The 23,444-nt window shown below is 40.5% G+C and overlaps 4 protein-coding genes across 4 annotated transcripts; 3 read left to right on the forward strand and 1 right to left on the reverse strand.

Moving 5' to 3' along the window:
- Nucleotides 1-433: 433 nt before the first annotated feature.
- On the forward strand, nucleotides 434-2,822 carry aatf (apoptosis antagonizing transcription factor). Its single transcript, XM_007554666.2, has one exon. The coding sequence runs from the start codon at nucleotides 509-511 to the stop codon at nucleotides 2,147-2,149; it is 1,641 nt and encodes a 546-aa protein (XP_007554728.1). The 5' UTR covers nucleotides 434-508; the 3' UTR covers nucleotides 2,150-2,822.
- Nucleotides 2,823-3,611: 789 nt separating this feature from the next.
- uck2a (uridine-cytidine kinase 2a) lies at nucleotides 3,612-9,846 on the reverse strand. The gene is made up of 7 exons (XM_007554668.2): nucleotides 9,682-9,846; nucleotides 7,749-7,908; nucleotides 7,525-7,621; nucleotides 7,225-7,367; nucleotides 6,058-6,155; nucleotides 5,917-5,965; nucleotides 3,612-5,502 (listed from the first exon to the last, which is right to left on the reverse strand). The coding sequence occupies exons 1-7, from the start codon at nucleotides 9,781-9,783 to the stop codon at nucleotides 5,363-5,365; spliced, it is 789 nt and encodes a 262-aa protein (XP_007554730.1). The 5' UTR covers nucleotides 9,784-9,846; the 3' UTR covers nucleotides 3,612-5,362.
- Nucleotides 9,847-11,381: 1,535 nt separating this feature from the next.
- On the forward strand, nucleotides 11,382-15,270 carry tmco1 (transmembrane and coiled-coil domains 1). Its single transcript, XM_007554667.2, has 7 exons — nucleotides 11,382-11,610; nucleotides 12,666-12,743; nucleotides 12,827-12,886; nucleotides 13,101-13,147; nucleotides 13,255-13,322; nucleotides 13,440-13,584; nucleotides 14,862-15,270. The coding sequence occupies exons 1-7, from the start codon at nucleotides 11,541-11,543 to the stop codon at nucleotides 14,958-14,960; spliced, it is 567 nt and encodes a 188-aa protein (XP_007554729.1). The 5' UTR covers nucleotides 11,382-11,540; the 3' UTR covers nucleotides 14,961-15,270.
- A 1,140-nt stretch (nucleotides 15,271-16,410) lies between these two features.
- Nucleotides 16,411-23,249, forward strand: aldh9a1a.1 (aldehyde dehydrogenase 9 family, member A1a, tandem duplicate 1). Its single transcript, XM_007554670.2, has 12 exons — nucleotides 16,411-16,518; nucleotides 16,691-16,848; nucleotides 18,222-18,367; nucleotides 18,606-18,735; nucleotides 18,814-18,948; nucleotides 19,035-19,231; nucleotides 19,596-19,736; nucleotides 19,840-20,028; nucleotides 22,035-22,122; nucleotides 22,203-22,344; nucleotides 22,563-22,675; nucleotides 22,783-23,249. The coding sequence occupies exons 2-12, from the start codon at nucleotides 16,707-16,709 to the stop codon at nucleotides 22,875-22,877; spliced, it is 1,518 nt and encodes a 505-aa protein (XP_007554732.1). The 5' UTR covers nucleotides 16,411-16,518; nucleotides 16,691-16,706; the 3' UTR covers nucleotides 22,878-23,249.
- The last annotated feature ends 195 nt before the right edge of the window (nucleotides 23,250-23,444 follow it).

Consider the following 23,444-nt stretch of genomic DNA (forward strand, 5'->3'; position numbering starts at 1 on the left):
TATGCTATATAAAAAGACATATACCAGAAGCTTCCAAAAACATATCAAATTGTGTTTAAAGACACAGCAATCTTACTGTATTTAAACGTTTGACTTTGATGAAAGTAATAAAAAAAAATGCCTTAGAAAATTTCTATGATTATCTGTGGCATTTGGAATTATTTGAAAAAATAATTAATAATAATTGACCTAAACCCGGATACGTGAATTCTAAATTCACATCAGAAAGTGTGAAAGAATGCATAAGCTAGATAGATAGCTAGATAGATAGCCTATATGTATTATTATTATTATTATTATTATTATTATTATTATTATTATTAACTAAATAATGTAGGGCATGGGGGGAGGCAGCCTCGAACTAGGGTCAAATGTTCCCTGAGAGACAAGTCGCAGGGTTTATTTACACATGCTTCTCGGTCTGTTTCGTCGCATGTTACTAACGTCAGATGCACCGTGATCTCATCAGTAGCCGCTCCACACGTGCAAAAAATATAAACTCTCCGTCATGGCGGGCTCGTTTTCCCAGGAGCTCGAGGACCTGTTGAATCCGTTGCCTAAGTTTGCGGATCCAGAGGACGATGTAGACGAAGCAACCAAAGCCCGTGTGGTCGAGAGGTTCAGCGAGGACGACGAGGATGATCTTGGGGTCGGGGTCAGTTCTCTTCGGAAACGCAACTCTTCCTTGCTGCTGGACACGGACAGAAGGTATGCGGGGAAGCCAGTGTCCCGTAAAGAGTTGCTTATGGATATTGGAGAATCAGACAAAGAAGAGGATGATGAGGTTGACACGGAGGAAGATGATGAAGAGGGTTCTATAGAGGAAGAGGAGGGTGGTGATGACGATAATGATGATAATGAAGAAGAGGAGCTGGAATACTTGAGTAGATATTCAAAACTAGATGCTAAATTGACACCACAGGCGAAGGATTCTGACGCCACTTTTCCTGAAGTGGACCTTTATAAAATGACGGAAGGCATGGATGACCTGGGGATGAGTGAAGATGAAGATGATGGCAGTGGTGAGGAGTCCGGAGGCAGTGATGAGGATGAAGGCTCTGAGGACGATGAGATGGAAGGCGAGCAGGAAGGGGACGCTGTCCACACGTTCTCTAAAGACAAACTGGACGAGGAGGTAGAGAAAGGCAGGGCAGTGAAGAGTCAGCTGGCTCTCTGGGACCAGCTGCTTGAGGGCCGAATCAAACTCCAGAAAGCCCTGGTGACTGCCAACCAGCTGCCTCAGCCACCTGCGTTCCCAGAGTTCAAGAGGAGAGGAGGGCCTGAGTACGCCGGGGCTCTGAAGAACACCCACAAGGCCCTGAAGGCTCTCCAGAGGTCCCTGCTGGAGCTGCATGACCAGTTGCTGTACCAGAGCCCCGACACACGCCCCATCTCCGTGGGGAGGCCTCCAGCGGGGAGCGAGGATGATGAGGAGATAAACAGCGATGGCGGTGGAGAGGAGCAGGAGAGGTCATCGGCGGACGTCGGAGCGCCCAAAAGGAAGATGGATATGGCGGAGTACCCAGACTTCATGGCCAAACGTTTTGCAGCTTTCGAGCCCTACCGCAACACCACGCTGCAGAAGTGGCACGACAAAACCCGCCTGACCACGGGCAAGAGCAGCAAAGGTTTCGGAGCATTTGAAAGGAACATTCTGACCCAGGTGGAGCAGGTTCTGATGGACAAAGAGAGGCTGCTGCGTCGCACCCAGACCAGGCGCTCCGAATACAGAGTCCTCGGCAAGAGAGAATCCTCTGCCAAAATTCTCGACAACATCCCAGAGGAGGGAGAGGTCGCCGAGCATCAGCCGACCTTAAACACGCACCTGAAAGACCTGGACGAGGACGTATTCGACGACGACGACTTCTACCACCAGCTCCTAAGGGAGCTAATCGAGCGCAAGACGAGCGCCACGGATCCCAACGATCAGGTGGCCATGGGCAGGCAGTGGCTGGCCATCCAGAAGCTGCGCAGCAAGATCAAGAAGAAGGTGGACACCAAAGCCAGCAAGGGGCGCAAGGTGCGATTCCACGTCCACAGCAAGCTGGTGAACTTCATGGCGCCTGTGGACCACAGCTCCATGAGTGACGAGGCCCGCAGTGAACTGTACCGCGGCCTCTTCGGTCAGAACGCCGCAATCAGGGAATGACGCATCAGGAAGGGGAGTAATGACCTGCAGGAACTTTTCAGACCCGGTGGACAGTTCTGGTGCTGTAGTTTGGTACTGTTATCTGCTCAAAGGACAATTTAAGTTCTTTGTAGCATTTTAATGATTTAGGAAGACCTGGATGCACTCACCAATCAGCTAATGATCAGAATCTGTTGATTTTCCCTTGGTCGACTAATATCTGATTATTTTGTTGAACCTTTTGTAGTTCATAAAAATCAGGGAAAGTTTACGGACATACACACTGATGCATAAATGGACCTCATCTTGAAATTCCTTCATTTTCTTTAAGAACCTGGCTTGTTTTTTTTCCCCTTTCTAAGCCAACAACCCCAAAAAAAAATCAACACATCAGCCTTCAAAGATACAGGCTTAGAAAATACCACATCGGTGCATCATTAAAATGTCTCCTGAAACGTGGGAACTTATGTAATCTTGTTTCGTATTATCTGGTAAAGATGTGATCACAGGTGAATTGTTTCAACATATTCATTTCAAAATACACTTCCACTGTATTGACACAAATAAAAAAACATGGCATAATCTATTTTCCAAATTAAAACAGAAAATCAAAACAATCGAAATGTTTATTTTGATTATGGTAAAAATAAACACTTGAGTTTATTAAATGAGCAGTCTCTCCTGCTTGTTGACAGTAATACTCTACCTTTTTTTGCCGTTCCGCTCTTTACCATCAAACACCAGCTGATGTTAGATGGTTTATTTAGTCAGGCTATCTGCTCAGGTAGCTTCTTAAACATGCTGCTTTCAGTTTGCCAGTTAATGCTAAAAAATATTCGGTTATCCTGCTCCTTTTGTTACTTAATGAATAGATACTCCCCATAAAACTAAAGAGATTTCCTCTATTATCTGTTTAGTCTTGTTAATTCAAACTAGACGTTCTGTTGATTTTTCAGTTAAATCACAGGAAACCCAAGAAAACTGAAATATCTTTTAGAACTGATGCACATTCTGGGTATTTTTGGATAGTTCTGTGATCTCATTCTGCACCCTCTTTTGGTCTATTATGGATTCTAAAGCATCACGATGTTAGTGTGAAACATCCATCTTGGAGAAAAAGTATAGAGTTTGCGACTGGTGGTAAATTCCATAAAACAGATGACATGCGGATGTCATTTTAAAAAGAACCCACAGTTTGAAAGGTAATTGTACTTAAACACATGTTCTGTATATCATAAACAGACGCAGGTGACATGTCGCTCTGATTCATCCACCAGACCAGGCCTGCAGTCGAAGCCTTTTTCCATCTGTATGTTGGCATCTGTGTAAAGATACGGAGATGGGAATCAGCTGATTTTTTTTCTTAGTTGCCAAATCAAATCATATTCAACCAGCAGAGTATTAAGGCAAGATGCACTTATTTTTAATATAAAAATAAAGTCATAGTGAAAATAGTCAGAATAAAGACAACGTTACAGGAGAAAGTGGTAATATTGAGTTGTTTTATTGAGAAAAAAATATCTTCAATACTCATCAAAATCTGATGTGACCAGTGAGGCAGCGCTGTCGTTTGCACAATTGTTTCAAAGTCCTGATGCTGATCAGGTGATGCTGGTGTGTTAAATGATTAAATAATTTCCTTATTTGCAAAGTGAACAACTGATCATTCCTCATCTTAATTTTTTTTGTTGAGTTCTGAAAATGAATACTTAACTCTTCTAATATTATGACATTATTCTGGTAATGTTACAACTTCTCGTAACAGTTTATTGTTAATACTACTATCTGAACTTTTTTCACTTAATATGATTTTTCTCTTAACCTGGTCAAGAACTCCCATTATTTTTCACCGGTTGTTTTAGTTCAATAAAAAAATAAGAATAAAGAAATTAGATAAATGTTTGACATGTTTTGATAAATAAAAGGGAGACATTCTTGTAACTCCTACATACTCAAAGAACCTGCAGCATATATTTAACTTTTATGCAAAAGTTAGAGGAAAAATAATGGAGAGGAAGTGTTGGTCTAAATCAGACTTTCCAGTTCAGACCTCAAAAGAAGCCAGAAATCTATTTCTGCCTGGAACAGTTACCCCCATAAAGCATACAGCATTTCCTTTAGTTTATTCCAACAAGAATTATAAAAAAGAAAGAAGAGAGACTTGAGTCAGCCCATTTTCTGTACGCTTCATAGTTTTTCAAGCAGCGTTTAAAGCATTGTCAATAATGAAAATAACTTAATTTGACTGATTACTGCAACTTAGCCCAAGTGAGTTTGACTGTAATGTTTGTGAAAACGTGAGAGCTTTAATAACAGGTGACATGTCACTCAGTTCAACAGTAAAACAAAAACAAAAAATAACCTGAAGAGAAAGAACAGCAAAGTACCTGAGAAGATCAGAAAAAGTTCTATACAAAAGTATAAGAACATTTACAGCAACACTTTCCACATTAGACATTAAATTTAATGCCTGTACCTGTTAGTGTAGCTTTTAATAATAATAAAAAAAATCATCTGTCTGCATCAGAATATGGAAGCAAATGAATTGCTCTAATTGTGAATGAGTCCAGATCATATTGAACTAAACATCTGCAGCTGGTCCATAAAGTAAAGACAAAAACCATCTGTGTTTCAGACGCAATGGTCCTGGTTAAATCAGAGGACCTGAGGGGGAAACTGGTTCCTTTGTCTCAAAATTCATTTTAACAGGTAAAGCAAAACAAATGCAACAATAAAACCAACTTATTTCAACTTTAACTTGCATATATGGACATATTTGTTTCCCAGAAAGGGTCAAGTGAAGAAAGACAACAATAAGAGAGACAAAAAAATAAAAAAAAAACAACCAAGTGTTTGCTCCAAACATCCGAGAACCAATTTGAAAGAAGGAAATGTTCAGAGGGCAATGTGTAGGTGAAAATGCGTTGCTGATGTCAGAGGAGAATAGGGAGACTGGTTGAGCAGAAAACCATTTCTGATTATACATCACATTCAAGTCTGTTTCTGTTGTAATGGCAAGCAGCTCTGGCCCTGAATCAAACTGAAATTGGATCATAAAGTTCAAACCTAAAGGAGGAAACTGGAATCAGAAAAAAAAGCTTAAATCAAATTCTCTATATATACAGATGTCTTTAGTCAGAGGAGAATCAGACCGCTGGAAGACCTTTACAGTTTCTAACTGCTGATCCTCAGCACTGAAGAAGAAGAGCACTTAGAGACTGACGTGGTTTCAGGTCAGTGGGGCCGGCTGCTGGACTCCACGCCGGGCTGCTGCTGCTTCATAAACCCGTATCCATTGATCCACCCGTCGGGTCGTTTGGTCAGGCCGCCGTTCAGGATGTCCTGGATGTGCTGGACAATCAAGTTAATGGCAACTGTAGTCAGAGAAAAATACAAGAGGCGCATGTCACTGACTGGCGCCACTAAAGTTTGCAGTTGAAACATGACGGATAGAAAACAAGTGAGGAGTGAGGGCTATGAAATCTTTAGAAGGTACAGCATTTCTTTATCAAAACAGTTGTATGTGGAGAATAACAGGTGCAAGTTGGTAAAATTCATTCAGACAGAAAGTTAGAAATCCTGTTATCTTCACCTGTTGAGTTACAGATGCCCTGTTTCTCAGCCCAGACAATGCTGTTTTGTCCCTAATCTTGCTTCTTTAGCTCCCAGAGACAAAAAATGTGAGCTCAGAGATAAACAGTAAACACAGCTGCATCCCTCAAGATATCCCTGTTGAGTCTAGTGAAGTGTTACCAATCCAAGTTCTTGGTAAAACACAAAGTACTCACCGGTGTTATCAACTCCTCTAGGAATTATCACGTCAGCGTACTTCTTGGTCTGAACAGCAAGGGGAAAAACAGAGAGAGGGAGGTTGTAGTCCATATTCATGGTCAAAGAATGCAAATGGCAGGAGCAGAATTCACACTCACTGGCAGGCAGAACTCCTCAAACGCAGGTTTCACAAAGTTGATGTATTGGGCTAGAATGCTCTCCAGGTCCCTGCCGCGTTCACTAATGTCCCTCAGCACTGAGAGACACACAGACAGAAGATTTTCCACAAAGCTAACTGCAGGAATACTTTGCATGACAAAACATCCAGTGCAAAACACCAAAATGCCAATTTGAGGAATTGAATAAATTATTATAAATCCACACTACCGGTCATGGTTGTGCTTAAATAAACCTCGAGGCCTTGAAATTTTAAAAAAAGGGTAATTTTCCAGAAAAACATTAGCATAAACACAGTCGCTGTGAGTAACTATGTCCATTCACTACATGTTATTGGAAAGATTTCTCTAGAAAATTGATGCAAAGCATTGTACAATCCAGTGACCACTGCCAACACAACTTTTAAACTCCTAAACAGCTACAACATGACACAATGTGAGAACGTTCAAGGGAAATGACTGCATCTTGCAGGACACACTTTGGTTTGCACGTTAGAACTGTTAATTCTAATTAAACCTGGATCTGGTTTGTGTCTACAAACTTCAAAAACCAGAAACACCCAAATATACGTACCAAGTATTGTGTTTTCTGTTACAAACACTGGTAACGGTTCCTAATTCCAGTGCTTCTAGCCGTCTGGACAATAAAGTCTTAGAGTAACACTTTAAATAAGAGAGACAAAGAAAAAAAAAGTGTTTTCTCCAAGCTTCTGAGAACCAATTTGAAAGAAGGAAATGTTCAGAGGGCAATATGTGGGTGAAAATGCGTTGCTGATGTCAGAGGAGAATAGGGAGACTGGTTGAGCAGAATACCATTTCTGACAATACAACACATTCAAGTCCAAAAAAGGTCATAGTAGCATAAGACTTCACCAGATGCCATACCAAACAGCTAAAAACAAGAAACAGAGACATATTTGCAGCAACTGTATGATACACCTTCTTGAAAATAGACAAGAAGAACTAAGGAAGTTCTGAAAGCAACTGCTGTTCAATTCAGTACTAGAGGGTCATTAAGTGTATTTTCTGGGAAAAGGCCAGTGTGTCCTTATTCCAGCCACACTGGAATAAGGGGCTCCCAAAACATTAAAAAAAACAGCCCAAGCACCTTTAGTTAAGCATCTTTTCACTTTAAGAATATGACATCACCTCTGCGCGACAGACGTGTGTCTGCGTCCGTATCCACAAACAGTTTCATTTGGAAAAGGTCTCGAATCTCCTGAGAGTAGAACATCAAGATGCCTTCGAACAGCACCACATCGGCAGGGTACACTGTGACCGTCTCTTCCTTCCTGATGGACAGAGAGCAAACACAAAGCACTAAAGCCATTTCTGCTATGTCTCACTATGTCCATATGAGATATAAGGTCTGCTTTGAGATTTTTACCTTTACCCGAGTTCACACAAGCTATCAGAGTTGTAGGATTGTAAGGTCAAGAAAAGACTCACCTGGAATGGGAGACAAAGTCATAAACAGGAATGTGGACAGTTTTTCCTTCTTTGATGTCCCAAAGGGTCTCAATTATAAGGTCATTGTCAAATGCATCTAGACCGAAGGAAAGAACAAAATAGTAAAAGTATAACTTCTCAAACGCAGTTGAATAAACCATCTGTTAGGGTGAAAAACTTTCGAATCTTTCCTTTTAATGAAGAGGTGAAGACCACTGCAATACCTGGGTGGTCAAAGTTGAACTGGCCCTTGAGTGCCTTGGCCTTGTGCTCTGGGGTCAGGACCTTGTAGAAGCTGTCCTGACTAAGGATGGCCACTTGGCGCTGGTGGTGGTCGATCTCGTTCTGGCCCAGCAGCTCCATGATTTTGTTGCACACTGATGACTGGCCAAACGAGAACATAAACACCAAGCAGAATTGTCAGAGTCACAGCCTGCACTCTGAGTTTTCTGTCATAGCCCAGAGAGCAAAGGTTGGGATGCTGGTAGGAGTTTGTCCTGTAACCCATGGATTGCCGGTTCAAACCCCTGTACAGTCTGTCTCAGTCGTTGTCTACTTGGGCAAGACACTTCACCTGCTGCTGGTCCGGTAGTGCTGGTGCTGGCCCGGTAGTGCTGGTGCTGGCATAGTAACCTTGCTTTTGTCAAGACTACTGTGACTACAATGTACTACCTTACCACCATCAGTGTGCGAATGACTGAAGGTAGTGTGATCGCTATGGAGTTCCCTGGCCATTGACCAATTAGAGTATAGGTCCATGCTATGTTGAAGTATGTCATGGAAACAGTTGATTGTTCTCAAACAGTTCATGGTGTACAAAATTACTTCAGAAGAGCTGAGCCAGACAGCCAGACTACCCCTTCCTAGGTTAAACTTCTACACACTGTTCCTCCAGTCACATAAAATTCCATCTGAGCTGGTCACAACATTTAAAAAAATATCTACTGGCCTCATTTACTAATATGTAGATCAGTAAATGGAGGCTAAGTGCCTTGCCAAAGGACACATCGGCATGTGACAGGAGGATGCTGGAATCCAACCCACAATTTTCAGATTGGAATACAATAAAGCTTCCCACTAACACACAATCTGTACTACAGTCTGTACTACACCCTTTCCCGTAATGTCCATAATTTTTTTAGTCAAGAATTATGAAACTTTCCACATTAGCAGGTTATAAAAAAGCACTTTCCTTGATACCCTTAATGTCAACAAAGCTTTAAAACAATGTCAAATCTGGTAACATTACAAGATGGGGGAGAGAGGAGAAGAGTAAACTTTTTGCCTATGTTCAGTGCATAAAATAGATAAATGCATCTTAACAAGCATTAAATAAATCCATAGTTGACATTGTTTGATATAAAATGCAACTTTAGCCATCTTTGCAGCTCGCAGACAAACAATAAGAAGAAACACAGTTCAACCCCCATTTGAATAACATGGAAACAGGTGTTTCTGTGAACGGTTACTTTCAGATAGTGGCGCATAGCATCAGGAAACAGAAACCACCAACAACTGAATGTTCAACCACAAATAAAGTTTTGCAGATTGAATCAACTACAACTTACAACTTTTTTGAAAGCATAGATAACAAGGCCATAAAATGAAATAAAATCCGCAATATTTTTTCTGCAACACAGCCATGCACCAAAGCAGCTTTTTCTTTTCTATAGAAGAATGGACTCTGAAAGACTTGTAAGCTTCAACATTCTGTAGACTTTGGGAATAAAGCTATGAGGAGGAAGAACAGAAACGGTGCATGTAGATCCATGAGAAACAAGAAGAAGGAATACATGATCCCATAATAAACACTGCAACAAAATCCCTCCATTTTATTCTAAAGTAACACATTTTACTCCCTGGAGAGATATGTGTTGTAGTTTATTCTGATTTGACTGAATCTGCAGCCTCTGCACAGCTGCTGCTGATAAACTGAAATCTGCTCATTCTCTTTGTTCATGTTTTTTTTATATATATACCTTGCAAATTACCCTTCTATGTTACTAATCAAGCAACACCTTTAAGGATGATGCAAAGTATAGAAAAAATAATTAAGGGAAGCAAGCAAACAAAAAATAAGAATCGATCACAACGTGATCTTTGTTGATCACAACGTCAACAAAGAGCATGTTCGGCTGTTGTGATGGAAATGCCAACCTTTCCGCTGGCCGTGCCGCCGGCCACACCGATCAGGAACGGCTGCCGGTGCCTGTCACGCTGGCCCGGGTCACCCGGCTTTGTCTCGCTGTCTCCCGGCATGCTTCATCTGCCGGCCGATGCGGTCTGTGCATGCCGGTGTGTGCGCGCGCGCACTTCTCCTATTTCATCACGGTGACGGTGAGGAGGAGGATAGTGACGTCAGATCACAGGAAATGGGAGGGAGTTCAATTCAGTTTATTTATATCGAGACACTTTACAAAAAAAGACGACTCCTAGTCAGGTCAGTTCATTCCAACTTGATCCTATTATCAACAAGTTCAGTTTAATTTTCAAGTTGTTAAAATGGTTGTAGAAAACCCAGTAGACCGCACAGAGACATTGACTTTGCAGCAATCCCTCATATTGATAATAACGCATGTGGTGGTAGTTGAAAGGAAAACTTCCCTTTAACCGGAAGAAACCTCCAGCAGAACAAGGCTCAGTGTGAGCAGCCAAGAAGATAAAGACTGCACTCAAAAAGAAGAGGAAAACATAAGCATTGATCAGCACTGATCCAGGAGTACTCTCAATGTCAATAACAACAACAACAACAACAACAATAATAATAATAATAATAATAATAATAATAATAATAATAAAGCTCAGTGTTGGAGAGATATAGGGTTAAGGACTGAAAGACAGAAGGAGAATGTAAGTTGTTGGTAGCAACAACCCTCCAGGTGCTGCAGCTAAACCAGATGTAGATTCTATGAAGAGACAGACAGTACAGTTAAAATCTGCAGTAGCTGCAAATACTGCAAATTTGGAGAGTAGTAGGGGAATATAGAAGAGTTGTCAATATGCAGTCTAAGCCTATGACTACAGAGATAGTAAGGATAACCAATCTAACTATAAACTTTAGTCTTAAATATAGACTGTTGAGGAGCCTGATAACTATAAGATTTTTCTCCCATTCTACTTTTACAAACCTCCAGGAGTTACCAGTAAACTGCAGTCTGGGACCAAAGTGTTCTGTTAGAAATATTCAGATCTCAGGAATTTAGAGTAATGATACTTTTCTGCTAAATATATTCTAGAAACACAGCCCAATCGCCCCTAAAAGATCCACAAAAAATGTAAAGAAAGACCACAATTAATCAGATCTTTTTTCTTTTCAATTTCTTGATATATATATATATATATAAGTGAGTTTTGATGTAGAACCTCACAGTTTTCTCCTAGAAAGCTGAAGAGATATTTTATCTTTCATCATCACAAAGCCATAGTTGCATTAATCATCAGATATGATAGGGTCTATCATATCTGATGATCTCCTTAAAAGCCTTAAAAAATAAGGCTTTTAAGGAGATTTAATTCAAATAAAATTCTTGACAAGGAGTAAGCAGTAACCCTGACTGAGAAGTCAATTAGTTTGTCTCAAAACTAATGGACTTATGCCAAAACACAGCAATCAGTAACAACTGAGTGAAAGAAAAATCACTTTTAATCCTTCCTCAAAGTGAAAGGGACTGAAATGCTTGCCTCGCCTTTTAGATCATTATTTGTAAAAAATACAATTTAAGAAATTCCCATTGTCTTTCCATTTCACAGTTATGCGCTACTTTGTGTTTATCTGTAACATAATATTACTAAAAATAGACAAGTTCTTGGCCGAAAATGTTTTCTGTTTTGTGTTTGTGCGCGTGTTCGTAAGCGTGAATAAACCGGAAGTGTTTCTCAGCTGTATGACCTATGTGTAATGCTGACAGAGCTCTATGAAGCTCAGTGGAGAGAAGGAGCCGCTCAGGCTTTAACTTGTGTCTGGCCTTTGTTCTGTGAAGCGGTTCTGAAGCGGCTCCGTCAGCCGGAAAACCACCATGAGTACCATGTTTGCAGACACCATTCTGATCGTCTTTATTTCTGTCTGTACGGCGCTGTTAGCAGAAGGTGGGTGGAAATCCTCGTTAAGCTAGCTGACGTGTTTAACAGTGTTCAGAGACACGACCCTGTATAAATATATATTGTTCTTGTAAGAGTTTGGGCGGGGAAATTATATAAACCTTGGTATGATGGGTGATTTCTAAAGTTTTCTGGACCTACAGTCAGTACTGAGGCTTGAATTTAAACTAGCCGACAAGGCTAATGGCTACCACCTTGTGGTTCCGGTTTGTATTTCAAAACAAAAGTCTCAGAGCTTTAGCAAATATCAAAATTTTAATGCTTTAACATGTATTTGAATGTGTTGATAGTTTGTTAAATATGGCTTCTTCTCAGTTTTTAATGGCTTACCAATAAGTGCAGGCATGACTCCATTCATCTTTTGTAGAATCCGTTCAGCTGCTTGACTCGCAAATCGGTTTTTCGTAGGATTTATGTGAACAGAGCACACCCTGCTGGTTAAAGACGAATTAACAGCCATATATTATAGTTCATATACGGAATAGAATTCTTTATTTGCTCAATTGGAAATTCTCCGTGCAAAGCTGCAAAAGAGAGAGAATTAGAAGTACGCAGATACCCACAAAAAAATAATAAAAGTGATAGTTCTTTGTTGTTCTTTGGCCTTTGAAAGTAAAATAACAGGAACATGGGTTATGAGAGATATGCTGAAAAGGTCAACAAGCCGGACTCGAACCTGTGACGGGCGTGTCAAGGTATGATGGTCTGGCGCCAGATATAGGACCAGTAGATGAAATTAAAATCTACAGTAAATCAAACTGGAAACTGGAAAAAGTGGACAGCAACATAATATGTAATATGCATATCAACATTGGAATAAAATGTAGATTATTTTTATATTTTGTGAAATAGCCAGAAATATGTGCAATACATTGATTAGTTAGACATTGAGATCAGTTCAAAACACTAGACAAAGGCTTAGTGAACTAGAAGAATCCTTATAAATATGTATATGATAAAGTAGATATCTACTGTTCAGTGATCATTCATTGGAAGAAAGAGAATACAGTTTGATATTTGTACATATTCTACTCTGTTGGCAGGGATCACCTGGGTTTTAGTATATCGAACTGAAAAGTACAAGAGGCTAAAGGCTGAGGTGGAAAAACAAAGCAAAAAGCGTAAGTGCTCTAGGGCTGGTCACCATTATCTGACGAGATTGGCATCTATAGATGGTTCTTTACTCTTGTTTTTCTGCTTTCAGTTGAAAAGAAAAAAGAAACCATTACCGAGTCTGCAGGACGCCAGCAGAAGAAGAAAATCGGTAAGAAGCCAACGAGTTGTCATGGGAACCAGTTCACAAATGGCATTGATTTGCTGTAACTATCACTATGTTCCCATCATTTCTATATGTAATTAAAGTGCTTTACATGATACGAAAAACTTAAGACACTCTACAACACTCTGTGTGATTACGTTATGTGATGGCGTATCCCAGAGCACTGTGAAGCTCTAAAATAAACCGTGTTCTGTTACAGAAAGACAGGAAGAGAAGCTGAAGAACAACAACAGAGACCTGTCCATGGTGAGGCCTATGACAGCCAACCTGTCCTTGTCTTATTGAATAATTCTTCAACATGGATCCTGTAGTTTTAGTCCAATATTGTTTTTCATAAGTGTGCTTGCTCCTAGGTGCGCATGAAGTCCATGTTCGCAATTGGCTTCTGCTTCACAGCTTTGATGGGCATGTTCAACTCCATGTAAGCTCCACTTTTGATCAAAACGGAAATAACTATTTAGAAATGAAACAATATACAAGTTTTCTAATTAAGTGCAATAAACAAACTAAAACACCTTGTTGTTTTTCTTCTTGGCAGTTTTGATGGAAGGGTTGTGGCCAAGCTGCCATTTGTGCCGCTGTCCTACATTCAGGGGCTGTCGCACCGTAACCTGCTGGGTGAAGACTACACTGACTGCTCCTTTATCTTCCTCTACATCCTCTGCACCATGTCTATCAGACAGGTAATTATTGCGTTTTTGATAATCCAGAAAAACACTTTCTTACCTTTAAACATTTTCTGTTACTTGCTGAGTGGTTGTCATGGCACAAATCGATCCCCTGATTTTATGCCAGTGGATCAGCACAGGTAAAGGTGTGACAAACCAACATGGATCACTAGGGATGCTCCGATGTCTATATCCAATATTTATATCGCTGTTCATACCAAAAAAAATCAATATTTACAACACTCCCATGTTGCCAACTCTGTCGCTATATTTAGAGACATTTCAAAGAAATAAAATTGGTATCAGCCAAAATCGGCTTTTTTAAAGATTGTTATTCAGCCAGAAAACTGTGATCAGTGCATCAGAGATAAAAACCAAATCTAAAAATGTTGGATTCAGAACGAGATTGGTGTCATCGTTAAAAGAGCTTGGTCATGATGACTGTGGACAAAGTGCAGCTATCAGCAGCAGACTGTCCTGAAAACACCTGGATCAGTGACATTGCTGCATCATCAAGAAGGAGCTGGTCTGAGTTTAACAGAGTTCATCTCTACATCAGCCTCGTATGTCCTTTGACCCTCATCTTCAAGTCAATATTCATTTATTTCAACCTTTGACCCTGAATAAGCCAGTGAAGTTGCGACAGTGAAAAGAAACTCCACTGCTTCTAAGCTTCAGTAACTCTCATCATGTTGATTGTTAGTTTTGGGTCATTTGATGTGAATTTTGTTGACCACAGGAAAACCAGACATGTTAGGATTTGGTTTCCATTGGAAACTGCTTCCTAATTCAAATATCAACTGACTTTTAATTTGTAATAGCATATATTAAGAATAACCAACTTTGAATGTTTTGCAGAGTTTCTGAATATCAAATGTAAAATAATTTCAAGGTTTGTCGATTTATTTACAGCTTAAAAGAAGTGAGAAATAAAAATGGACAGTTACAAACTAGTATGCAGTTAGATTATTTCTTTTGTTATACATTTCAATACATCATCAAGCCTGACTCATGGTTCTCCAGGCAGTGGAACCTCTTTTAAACAGCTGTTCATCAGACATGATTCCCAGATCAAATTAGTAAGTCAGAGGAATAAACTTATAGCCAAAATATGCAGTACTTACTGCCAAATATTTATTATGACAAATAATGTGAAATTAGATATTTTGTGGTTAAGTTAAATACTATAAATTCCACAATCTGGTCAATTAATCTGCCAAAAGTACCTGTGAACAGCCATCACTTTTTACCTGGTTGTGAAAAACAGATTTTTCTGTCTGTCCTCCTTTCAGAACATTCAGAAAATGCTCGGACTTGCCCCCTCCAGAGCCGCCACCAAGCAGGCAGGGGGGTTCCTGGGACCTCCACCCCAAGCAGCCAAGTTTTCCTAACCGTCAAGTCACCATGGCGCCCCCAACAGAGCATTGATGGAACTGTTTGTGCTGAAGCAAATGTCTTGCCTGTTTCAGCTACTACGTTGTTTGATTTCTTGTTGTGTTTTGTAATATTTAACTTAAAAGTAGAGGAGAAAATAGAAAAGAACTTCAGTTCACACCGTGTTCACCTCACAACATGGACCGGTCTGAGATTTTAATCTTTTATTGACACAATAACATCTGAACGCCTTTCAGTATTATTGAATGTCATCATCTCTATTTTGAGTAAATTGCATATTAATAAAAGTTTTACAATTATATGTCATATTTTTCTGCTTTCTTTATTTGCATCCCGTTTAGATGTGAATGACAAGTTAAATATGTCCAAAAAATGTTTTCAACTTTTGGAATTTTCACAGTCATATCCAAAGAAAAATAATTTTACATTTGTGTTAACGGACCAGTATGCTCCGCCTGAAATGAAATTATTTCTTTAAAAGAACCATGGCAGAAAAAAAGTTCTTTATCACAGCAACTTGATAAAGAAAATTTATCAAGTTGCTTTATCAAGTTGGTACAGCAACTTGATAAAGAAAATTTATCAAGTTGCTTTATCAAGTTGGTACAGCAACTTGATAAAGAAAATTTATCAAGTTGCTTTATCAAGTTGGTACAGCAACTTGATAAAGAACTTGGAGCTGGTGAAGGTAAACACCAGCACTACTTCCATCTGTTCAGTGTTTTCCTTAACAGAACATAAAACAACACTAACCCCACACTCATTACTTACACAAACATCAATCACCTTCCTAATGTTTATCCTGATGTGCTGTGCTTGGTTATCAACTGTGGCCAAACATTTCCACTTTAGTCTCATCTGTCAAAAGGGAATTGTTCCGAAAGTCACATGTTTTATTTCATAATGCATCTAATTAGAAGCCTATTTTCAGTTTTGCATTAATTTTTTAAAATGACAGTGGTGTCTGAGTGTTTTTGCCTGAGGTTAGCTGTTTGGTTTCATAAAACAACATTATACTGTACATTACTAATAAAATGATACTTAGAAGATTTCTTAAAAGTTGATTAATCATTATGTGCTCTTAGATTATATTCTTGGAGACAGACCAACTGGTTTTATAATCTTGTATAACTTAACAAGTCCTTTATCTCGGGGTCCTTTCTAAATTCTCCTCAGCTCTAATAATTTGCATTGTATTGTGTTGCACTCAATTTAGAAAAATATCTTTAAAAATGCTTTTTTTTTCATGGTGTCCATAAACTGTGTCATACTAAAGTGAGGTGTCTTTGTAAAACCATATTTCTGTCTACTCGCTTGCATTGTATAACAGAAATGACAGACTCGGTTTTAGCAGGGTTTATTCATCTTTCTCGAAGTTATTTGTGTTTAAAGTCCGCCTGTTTGGCTCAGCCTCAGCTTTATGAGCCTGACACAAGTGAGAAGCGGTTTCTCTGAAAAGAGGTGTGTCCTGACTGTTTAAAAGGGGCGTAAAATCCTCCTTCCCCTCTGACCAGACGTCCATCTTGCAGCTCTTCTCTCTGTAGAACACAAACGGTACAGTTTTCTTCTAGAAAAAAATTCCAATAACTTTTATCAGCAATAATAACAGCGCGTGCATTCTGTCCTCGTGTCACGTTCTCTGACTAAGCTAGTTTAGATGCTCTGCTAGCTCTCTACCTTTGCAGGCTAATATTACATAATGAAGATATTTTTCTGAAACTTTCAGGTACAATCTGTGTGAAATGGCCCAGTCAATCCTCGATACGATCTCCGGAGCCTCCACTGGAACCCTGGTGGTTACGGAGCCTCTGAACTTCTGGGCTGGAAAACGGGTGAAGACCAGGGAGGACAAAAACGCCGAGCCCGTTTTCGAGCCTGCAACTGGTAATGCATATGTTAAAAGTTTGTCCTGGTGGTAATGCATATTAAAAAGTGACACGTAGAACAATAGCACAGTCCAGAGAGGTTTAGTTTGGTTTATAAGTAACTCTGCTCTGGAGATGAATTTAGGAGAGGGACGGCGACGCTGAAGTTAGCTTCTGATTTGTAACCCTGATGGGTTGTTTCGCATCTTTTTGCAAATCGTCAGCCAAATAACATAACTGTACTATTATTCTGACCAAATGTAGACTTCTAAGGGCTTCTTTATTTCAGACTTCAAGATACCTGAAATAAAGATGAACTGCGTTGCTTACATTAGACAGATAGTCCTTTGCATAATTTTCTCAACAACTTCTAAACCTTTTACTATAAACATAGCTTTTTGAGTTTGGTGCTTTTGGCAGTCATTTAAACTATATTTTTGAATACATTTGATTAAATAATTCAAATCTTAAGTTAGTCACTCCCTGTTGTTGAAGTAGTGTTAAACATCTTTTTTGTGCACTTAAGTTATTTAGGATGTATTTAATGCATAATTTGTTTATAGTGTGGGGAGAAATATCTTATTAGTTATCTACATGTAAAAACCCACCCAATTAGGTAAAGTACACAAAAATGAAAAAGATTATGCTGAATCGTAGTATTTCTATGACAACTTTTTAAATGCAACAGGTGAAACATAAAATGAAAGAACGGCCCAGTGTTGAAACACTTCTGTTTTCTGTCAGACAACAGAATTAGACTGTCCCATTTCACTTTTCTCCCATATTCTACCTTGGCTTTAATCAATTTAGAAATTCTGAATTTCATTCACTGAATTTATGGGCTAAATCATAACTTAACAGATTAGAAATCCAGTTTATAATCAGTGAATCTTTTATTCTATTTGGCAAAGTACCAAGTAAGGGGAATTTTACTTCGGGAGCTTTGCAAACAAAAAACTTTCACACATAGGAAATTTATTAAAGGTGCTTTATTTAGTTTAGGACAATCATTTCCACGGTTGACCAGACTGACCATTTATTTAAGTTTTCCTCAAAGTAGGTTAAAATGGTAAAGAAACCAAAGGGACTTGGACAAATAGAAATGTGCAGTTTTGTAAATGTAAAAATGTTTTTTTTTGTTTTTTTTTTTTTTGTTCAGTATTGAAATTTTCTTTCCAGGTTTGACTGATCTTTCTGGCACTCAACTAGAGAAAATCAATCTGAAACTCAAAAGTTGTGAAATAGTCCTTTAGAGTCTGAAACTACAGATCAGATACTAACTTCAGAGCTGTCTTTAGAATTTTCTCCGTATTTTCTGGGGGAGAGAAATGGGAAGACATCTATCAGTACAGCCCAGCTATCTGTAGCTTATTTGCCTTCCTGTCTGCTCAGGCCGTGTCCTGTGCCAGTTGGTGCCCTGTGGAGCGGAGGAAGTGGAAGAAGCCATCCAGAGTGCCCACTCTGCCTACGTGAAATGGAGCAAGATGTCTGGCATGGAAAGGGCTCGGGTCATGCTTGAGGCCGCTCGCATTATCAGGGTGAGCCGGTCAGGCGGCTTTGAAGCTGTCCAACTTTTACTGTCCCTATTGTGCAATTTAAATTGGAGCTGACTATTGCAAGCTTGCAGCTTCTTGTTATTCATTAACAGGAAGCCCTCCCTCCTTCGGATTTGTGCAAAATCCTCCTTTTGTGTCTGGTTGGCCCGTTTTAGGTCGCATAAAGGAGTTTGGTTTATTTTCCAGTAATGACTCTACATTTTTGCTCCCAATCAAACAGGAACGGAGGGAGAAAATTGCAAAGCTGGAAGTGATCAACAATGGCAAGTGCATCACTGAAGCCCTGGTGGATGTGGACGTTGCTTGGCAGACCATGGAGTTCTACGCCGGCATGGCCGGGACGCTCACAGGTGGGTGCGGGGATATCTCTTTGTGTTTCGAAGCGTACTTTCTGTTTGTTTGAACGCGGGTTTGTGCTATGACTGCAGGTCAGCACATCCAGCTTCCTGGAGGAGCCTTCGCCTACACCAGGAGGGAGGCCCTCGGGGTGTGCGTGGGGATCGGGGCGTTCAACTACCCCTTCCAGATCTCTGTCACCAAGTCGGCTCCGGCCCTGGCTTGTGGTCAGTGAACAGCAGTGACTTTCAACTCTCATTTTGACATGAAGTCACTAATAAAAGAGATGGAAGTAAAACAATGGTTTTTCTAGGTAATGCCATGGTGTTCAAGCCGTCTCCCATGACTCCTTTGACTGCTTTGGTTATGGCTGAGATCTACAAAGAGGCAGGAGTGCCTGATGGCCTGTTCTGTGTGGTCCAAGGTGGAGCAGAGACTGGCACTCTGCTCTGCCACCACCCCAAGGTGGCTAAGGTTTCCTTCACAGGCAGTGTTCCAACTGGCAAGAAGGTACAAATGCTAAAAATGTGTTGTATGTGCACATTTGGTTCACACAGCAAAATCTTTAGTCTGTTTTCAAAACCTGAGAGTCCACACATGACGTTAAAACATTGTAGCTATTGCAGGTTTGGTATTAAGCCAAACCCGTTATAGTTCGATAAGAGGTGTTTCCGATGTTTGATTGAAACATCAGAATGTTTCACTCAACAACATTCCAGTGCGAAATCTTGCTAATTTGGACAAAAATTGGCATAAAAGTCTTCCCTTGTGAATGAGGCTCTAGTTGACAAAACATCCAATTCTTTTGAATAGCAGCACCTAGACTTACCAAAATGAGTTGGAATGACTCCATCCCTGCTGCATGTCCTCTCAGGTGATGGAGATGTCTGCCAAGGGGGTGAAGCAGGTGACCCTGGAGCTGGGAGGGAAATCTCCCCTCATCATCTTCAAAGACTGTGATCTGGAGAATGCCATAAGGGGGGCGCTCATGGCCAACTTCCTGACCCAGGGCCAGGTGAGACTGATGGGCGTCCCATCCGTATTTGCTCGTGTCACTCAGCCCGTCTGAACTAGAGCGACCTCTGTGAGCTCTTACAAGGTGTGTGTGAAATGTGTAGGTTTGCTGCAATGGAACCAGGGTGTTTGTACAGAGGGAGATCATGCCACAGTTCCTGGAGGAAGTGGTGAAGAGGACCAAGGCCATCTCTGTGGGCGACCCGCTGCTGGACGGCACCCGCATGGGGGCCCTGATCAGCAAGCCCCAGCTGGACAAGGCTCTGGGGTTTGTCACTCAAGCCAAGAAGGAGGTTGGTTCATTATCATTGTTGGATTGAGAGACTTAAAATGAGGCTATGGTCACACAGTGAGTAAATGCAACCCAACTCCAACATAGTCACCCAAAAAGTCCAATCTGTGCCACTTCCATAATATGTTGAACCAAATCAGATTCATAGTCAGAACGGTTATGTTGCATTTTATCAAACTTTTACAACGTTGACATGAGACATGCGCCATAATTCTGCATCAGAAGAAGCCAGATCAAACAAACAATTCTGAAAAGAATCAGAATTATGAAATCTGTCAGTGAAGCACATCCCATCCTGACGCCACCGCTCCTGGTTCTGACCACACATCCAGACAGACTTTTCTAAAGACGTTGCCGTTGATGCTCCACAAAAGGTCATTGCTATTAGTTATGCTTTCTTTCTTTCAGCTTCTTTCATCTTATGATCTTGTGACGATACTGTTGGCTCTCAATGCTGAATAACTTTTATTATTAGTTCCGTAAACAGTGTACTGCTGTGTGATGTCTATGCTTTTCTTCTGAACATGCGGGTAGCTTTGGTGTCTTAAGTCATTGTTGAGAAAATTGTCTTTAACAAAGAGTAAGAAAAAAAACTGTTTCAAAAACCAAAAAAATAATATATATATTCCTAGTATTTATTTGAAGGCTTTACAGCATTCAAACACACTGCTCACTGAACACAGTCAGGATTCAAAGCCTCGAGCCGAACACAGCATTCAGTTTCATAAGAAGGGTTTCATACATTCACATAATTTGACAATCTATTTGGTTACAAAACAAATTGCAAGCATGCATATTTTTTTCATAAGGGAAATTAAACATTCAAGGACGTTATGAGGGTGGATATCAGACTAACTAGAAACAATTCAACAACTATTGCAAAACTGAGTTCAGAGAAACCGCTTCAGAAAACCTTCCAATGAGCATGTGCATTACAGAAGAATCTTGACACTGTTACACATTGATTTACCGTATTTTCTGCACTATAAGGTGCACCTTGAATGAATGGCCTATTTTAAAACTTTTTTCATATATAAGGTGCACATATTCATAGAATAGACGCTACAGTTAGGGTTGCCACCCATCCCTTATTGAACATATACGGGACCCTATTTGTTCCGTACTCCAAATGTGGATGTGATGATAAAGACCAGATCCCCAAGTACTTTATATAGCAGGCTGCCCCAGTCATTGTTTCACTCATGGTGTTGGTGTTGTGATATTGTCCCCAACTGCTTTCTGGGTAACACAGACCAACTGACATGCTGCCCCGCAGTCTCTGTCTCTCTTCCCCCGTCCCCTCCAGCTTTAAATGTATAGGGGCTGGTCCCTTGGTAACCCTAGTCGAAGCACCCCCTGAAGCACCCCGGATGAATGTCTAAAGCCACTTTGTAAACAAAGAATGTCAACACAACAGTCCTACTCCGGTCAGCGAAGAGAGCCTTCCGTGACTGGGCCGGGGCGTGGCCGGACGATGGTCACCCTTCTCCGTTCACGCACAGCATGTTGATGGAGAACGTGGTGCTAAATGACCTGCAGACGACCTGATTACAGATGGTCGGTAGGTAGATAGATCAGTCAAACTTTATTAACAAACCAGCTTTCTGACAACTATCCCAGCATGCACCGCGCGCTTCTTCTTCTACGGACAAAAATGAAGTCGGCGACTGCTTACCGTAGTTGCTAGTTGTGGCTCAATATTAGTCCATATATAAGGCGCACCGGATTATAAGGCGCACTGTCAGCTTTTGAGAAATTTGAAGGTTTTTAGGTGCGCCTTATAGTGCGGAAAATACGGTAGTCATAATCATAATAACCTTCAAAATATTCCATCACACCATTCACACAGAAGTCTGATTGTGGCTGCATTTAATTAGTAGCATGATCGACCCCAAAAAAATAATATTTCAGCAAAAAAATCAGAATAGATCATTCAGACCTGCTGTGTGAACGTAGCCGTAGATCCTGAGTTTCCAGATCTCATTGTTCTCTTTGTTTTTCTGCCAGGGAGCCAAGGCGCTTTGTGGAGGAGACCCTTTTGTCCCCACTGATCCCAAACTGAAGGGGGGTTATTTCATGTCCCCTTGTGTTCTTGGTATGTTTGACCCCCTCACTCATTGTCGTAGCGATTACTGGTTTCTGTCAAATCACAGTTCACACACCTTCTGTTCACAGAAAACTGCAGAGACGACATGACCTGTGTGAAAGAGGAGATCTTTGGTCCGGTCATGTCCGTCCTGTCTTTTGACTCTGAGGACGAGGTGATCCAGAGGGCCAACAACACCACCTATGGACTGGCCTCTGGAGTCTTCACCAGGTGAGCAACAGAGTCAGCAGGATTATCTCTGACCAGCAATGAGTAAAGATCTACCGCTGCTTCCCTTTGAAGAGGAGTTTATTGCTTTCTCTAGGTTGGATTTTATAACTGCCCATTCATGTCGTTCCTTTCACTGCAGTAGGTTAATGAAGTTCAAGTCCAGACGTGAGTGGTTTAATCTTTTACCACATGAAATAAGTTCCTCCCTCCTCCTGCAGGGATATTTCTCGAGCTCATCGTGTGGCAGAGAGGCTGGAGGCGGGGACCTGCTTCATCAACAACTACAATAACAGTCCTGTAGAAATGCCATTTGGAGGATACAAGATGTCAGGTAGCTTGTTGGGAGATTTCTACATTCATAAACAATTCTTTCAATTTAACTTTGAGAGAACGTGAGATTTAGTGTAGGAATGAACACAAACTGTTGAATCTCCGCAGGCTTTGGCAGGGAGAACGGCCAGGTGACCATCGAGTACTACTCCCAGCTGAAGACTGTGGTTGTGGAACTGGGAGACGTTGAGAACCACTTCTAAACCCTGAAAGTTTACATGCAACACTAGAACTGTCACTAAAGATTTTGACTTTCTGCAATTATGTGCCACAGAAAAGTTGTAGAGTATAAACCCACGTTCTTACTTTGTGAAATCTGAAGCAGTAGATCAGCAATGCTTATTTCCTGCACCGACCCGAACTTTCTATCCACAAAATGTGACTCCACCTGAGGATTAAGCTACTATACTAACTGATATGTTCATGTGACCGCATAGGTATCTAATGTCAAAGAAAGAGGCCTAATAAATGTATATCAGTAGTGGGAGGAAAGCTGTGCCAAATGGTGGTTATGATGATGTATGCTTACCTGAAAGTGTTTCTTTTTTCAAAATAAAACATTTCAGTGACAAATATCTCTTATTACTTCAGAAAGTAATTCATTGAAATATTTTACACTTCAGTTATTTACCAACTACTGTAACTTCAGTGATAATCTTTGTGTAAGTAATGTAGAATACCAGTTTTAGTATTTAAAAGATCAGCACAGTGCCACCACATGGTCAACTTGAGGTGTTGCATAAGCTTACTACTTTTAAGGAAAATAAAAT

Source organism: Poecilia formosa, unplaced genomic scaffold (assembly GCF_000485575.1).
Source record: "Poecilia formosa unplaced genomic scaffold, Poecilia_formosa-5.1.2 Scaffold65, whole genome shotgun sequence".
Taxonomy (NCBI): domain Eukaryota; kingdom Metazoa; phylum Chordata; class Actinopteri; order Cyprinodontiformes; family Poeciliidae; genus Poecilia; species Poecilia formosa.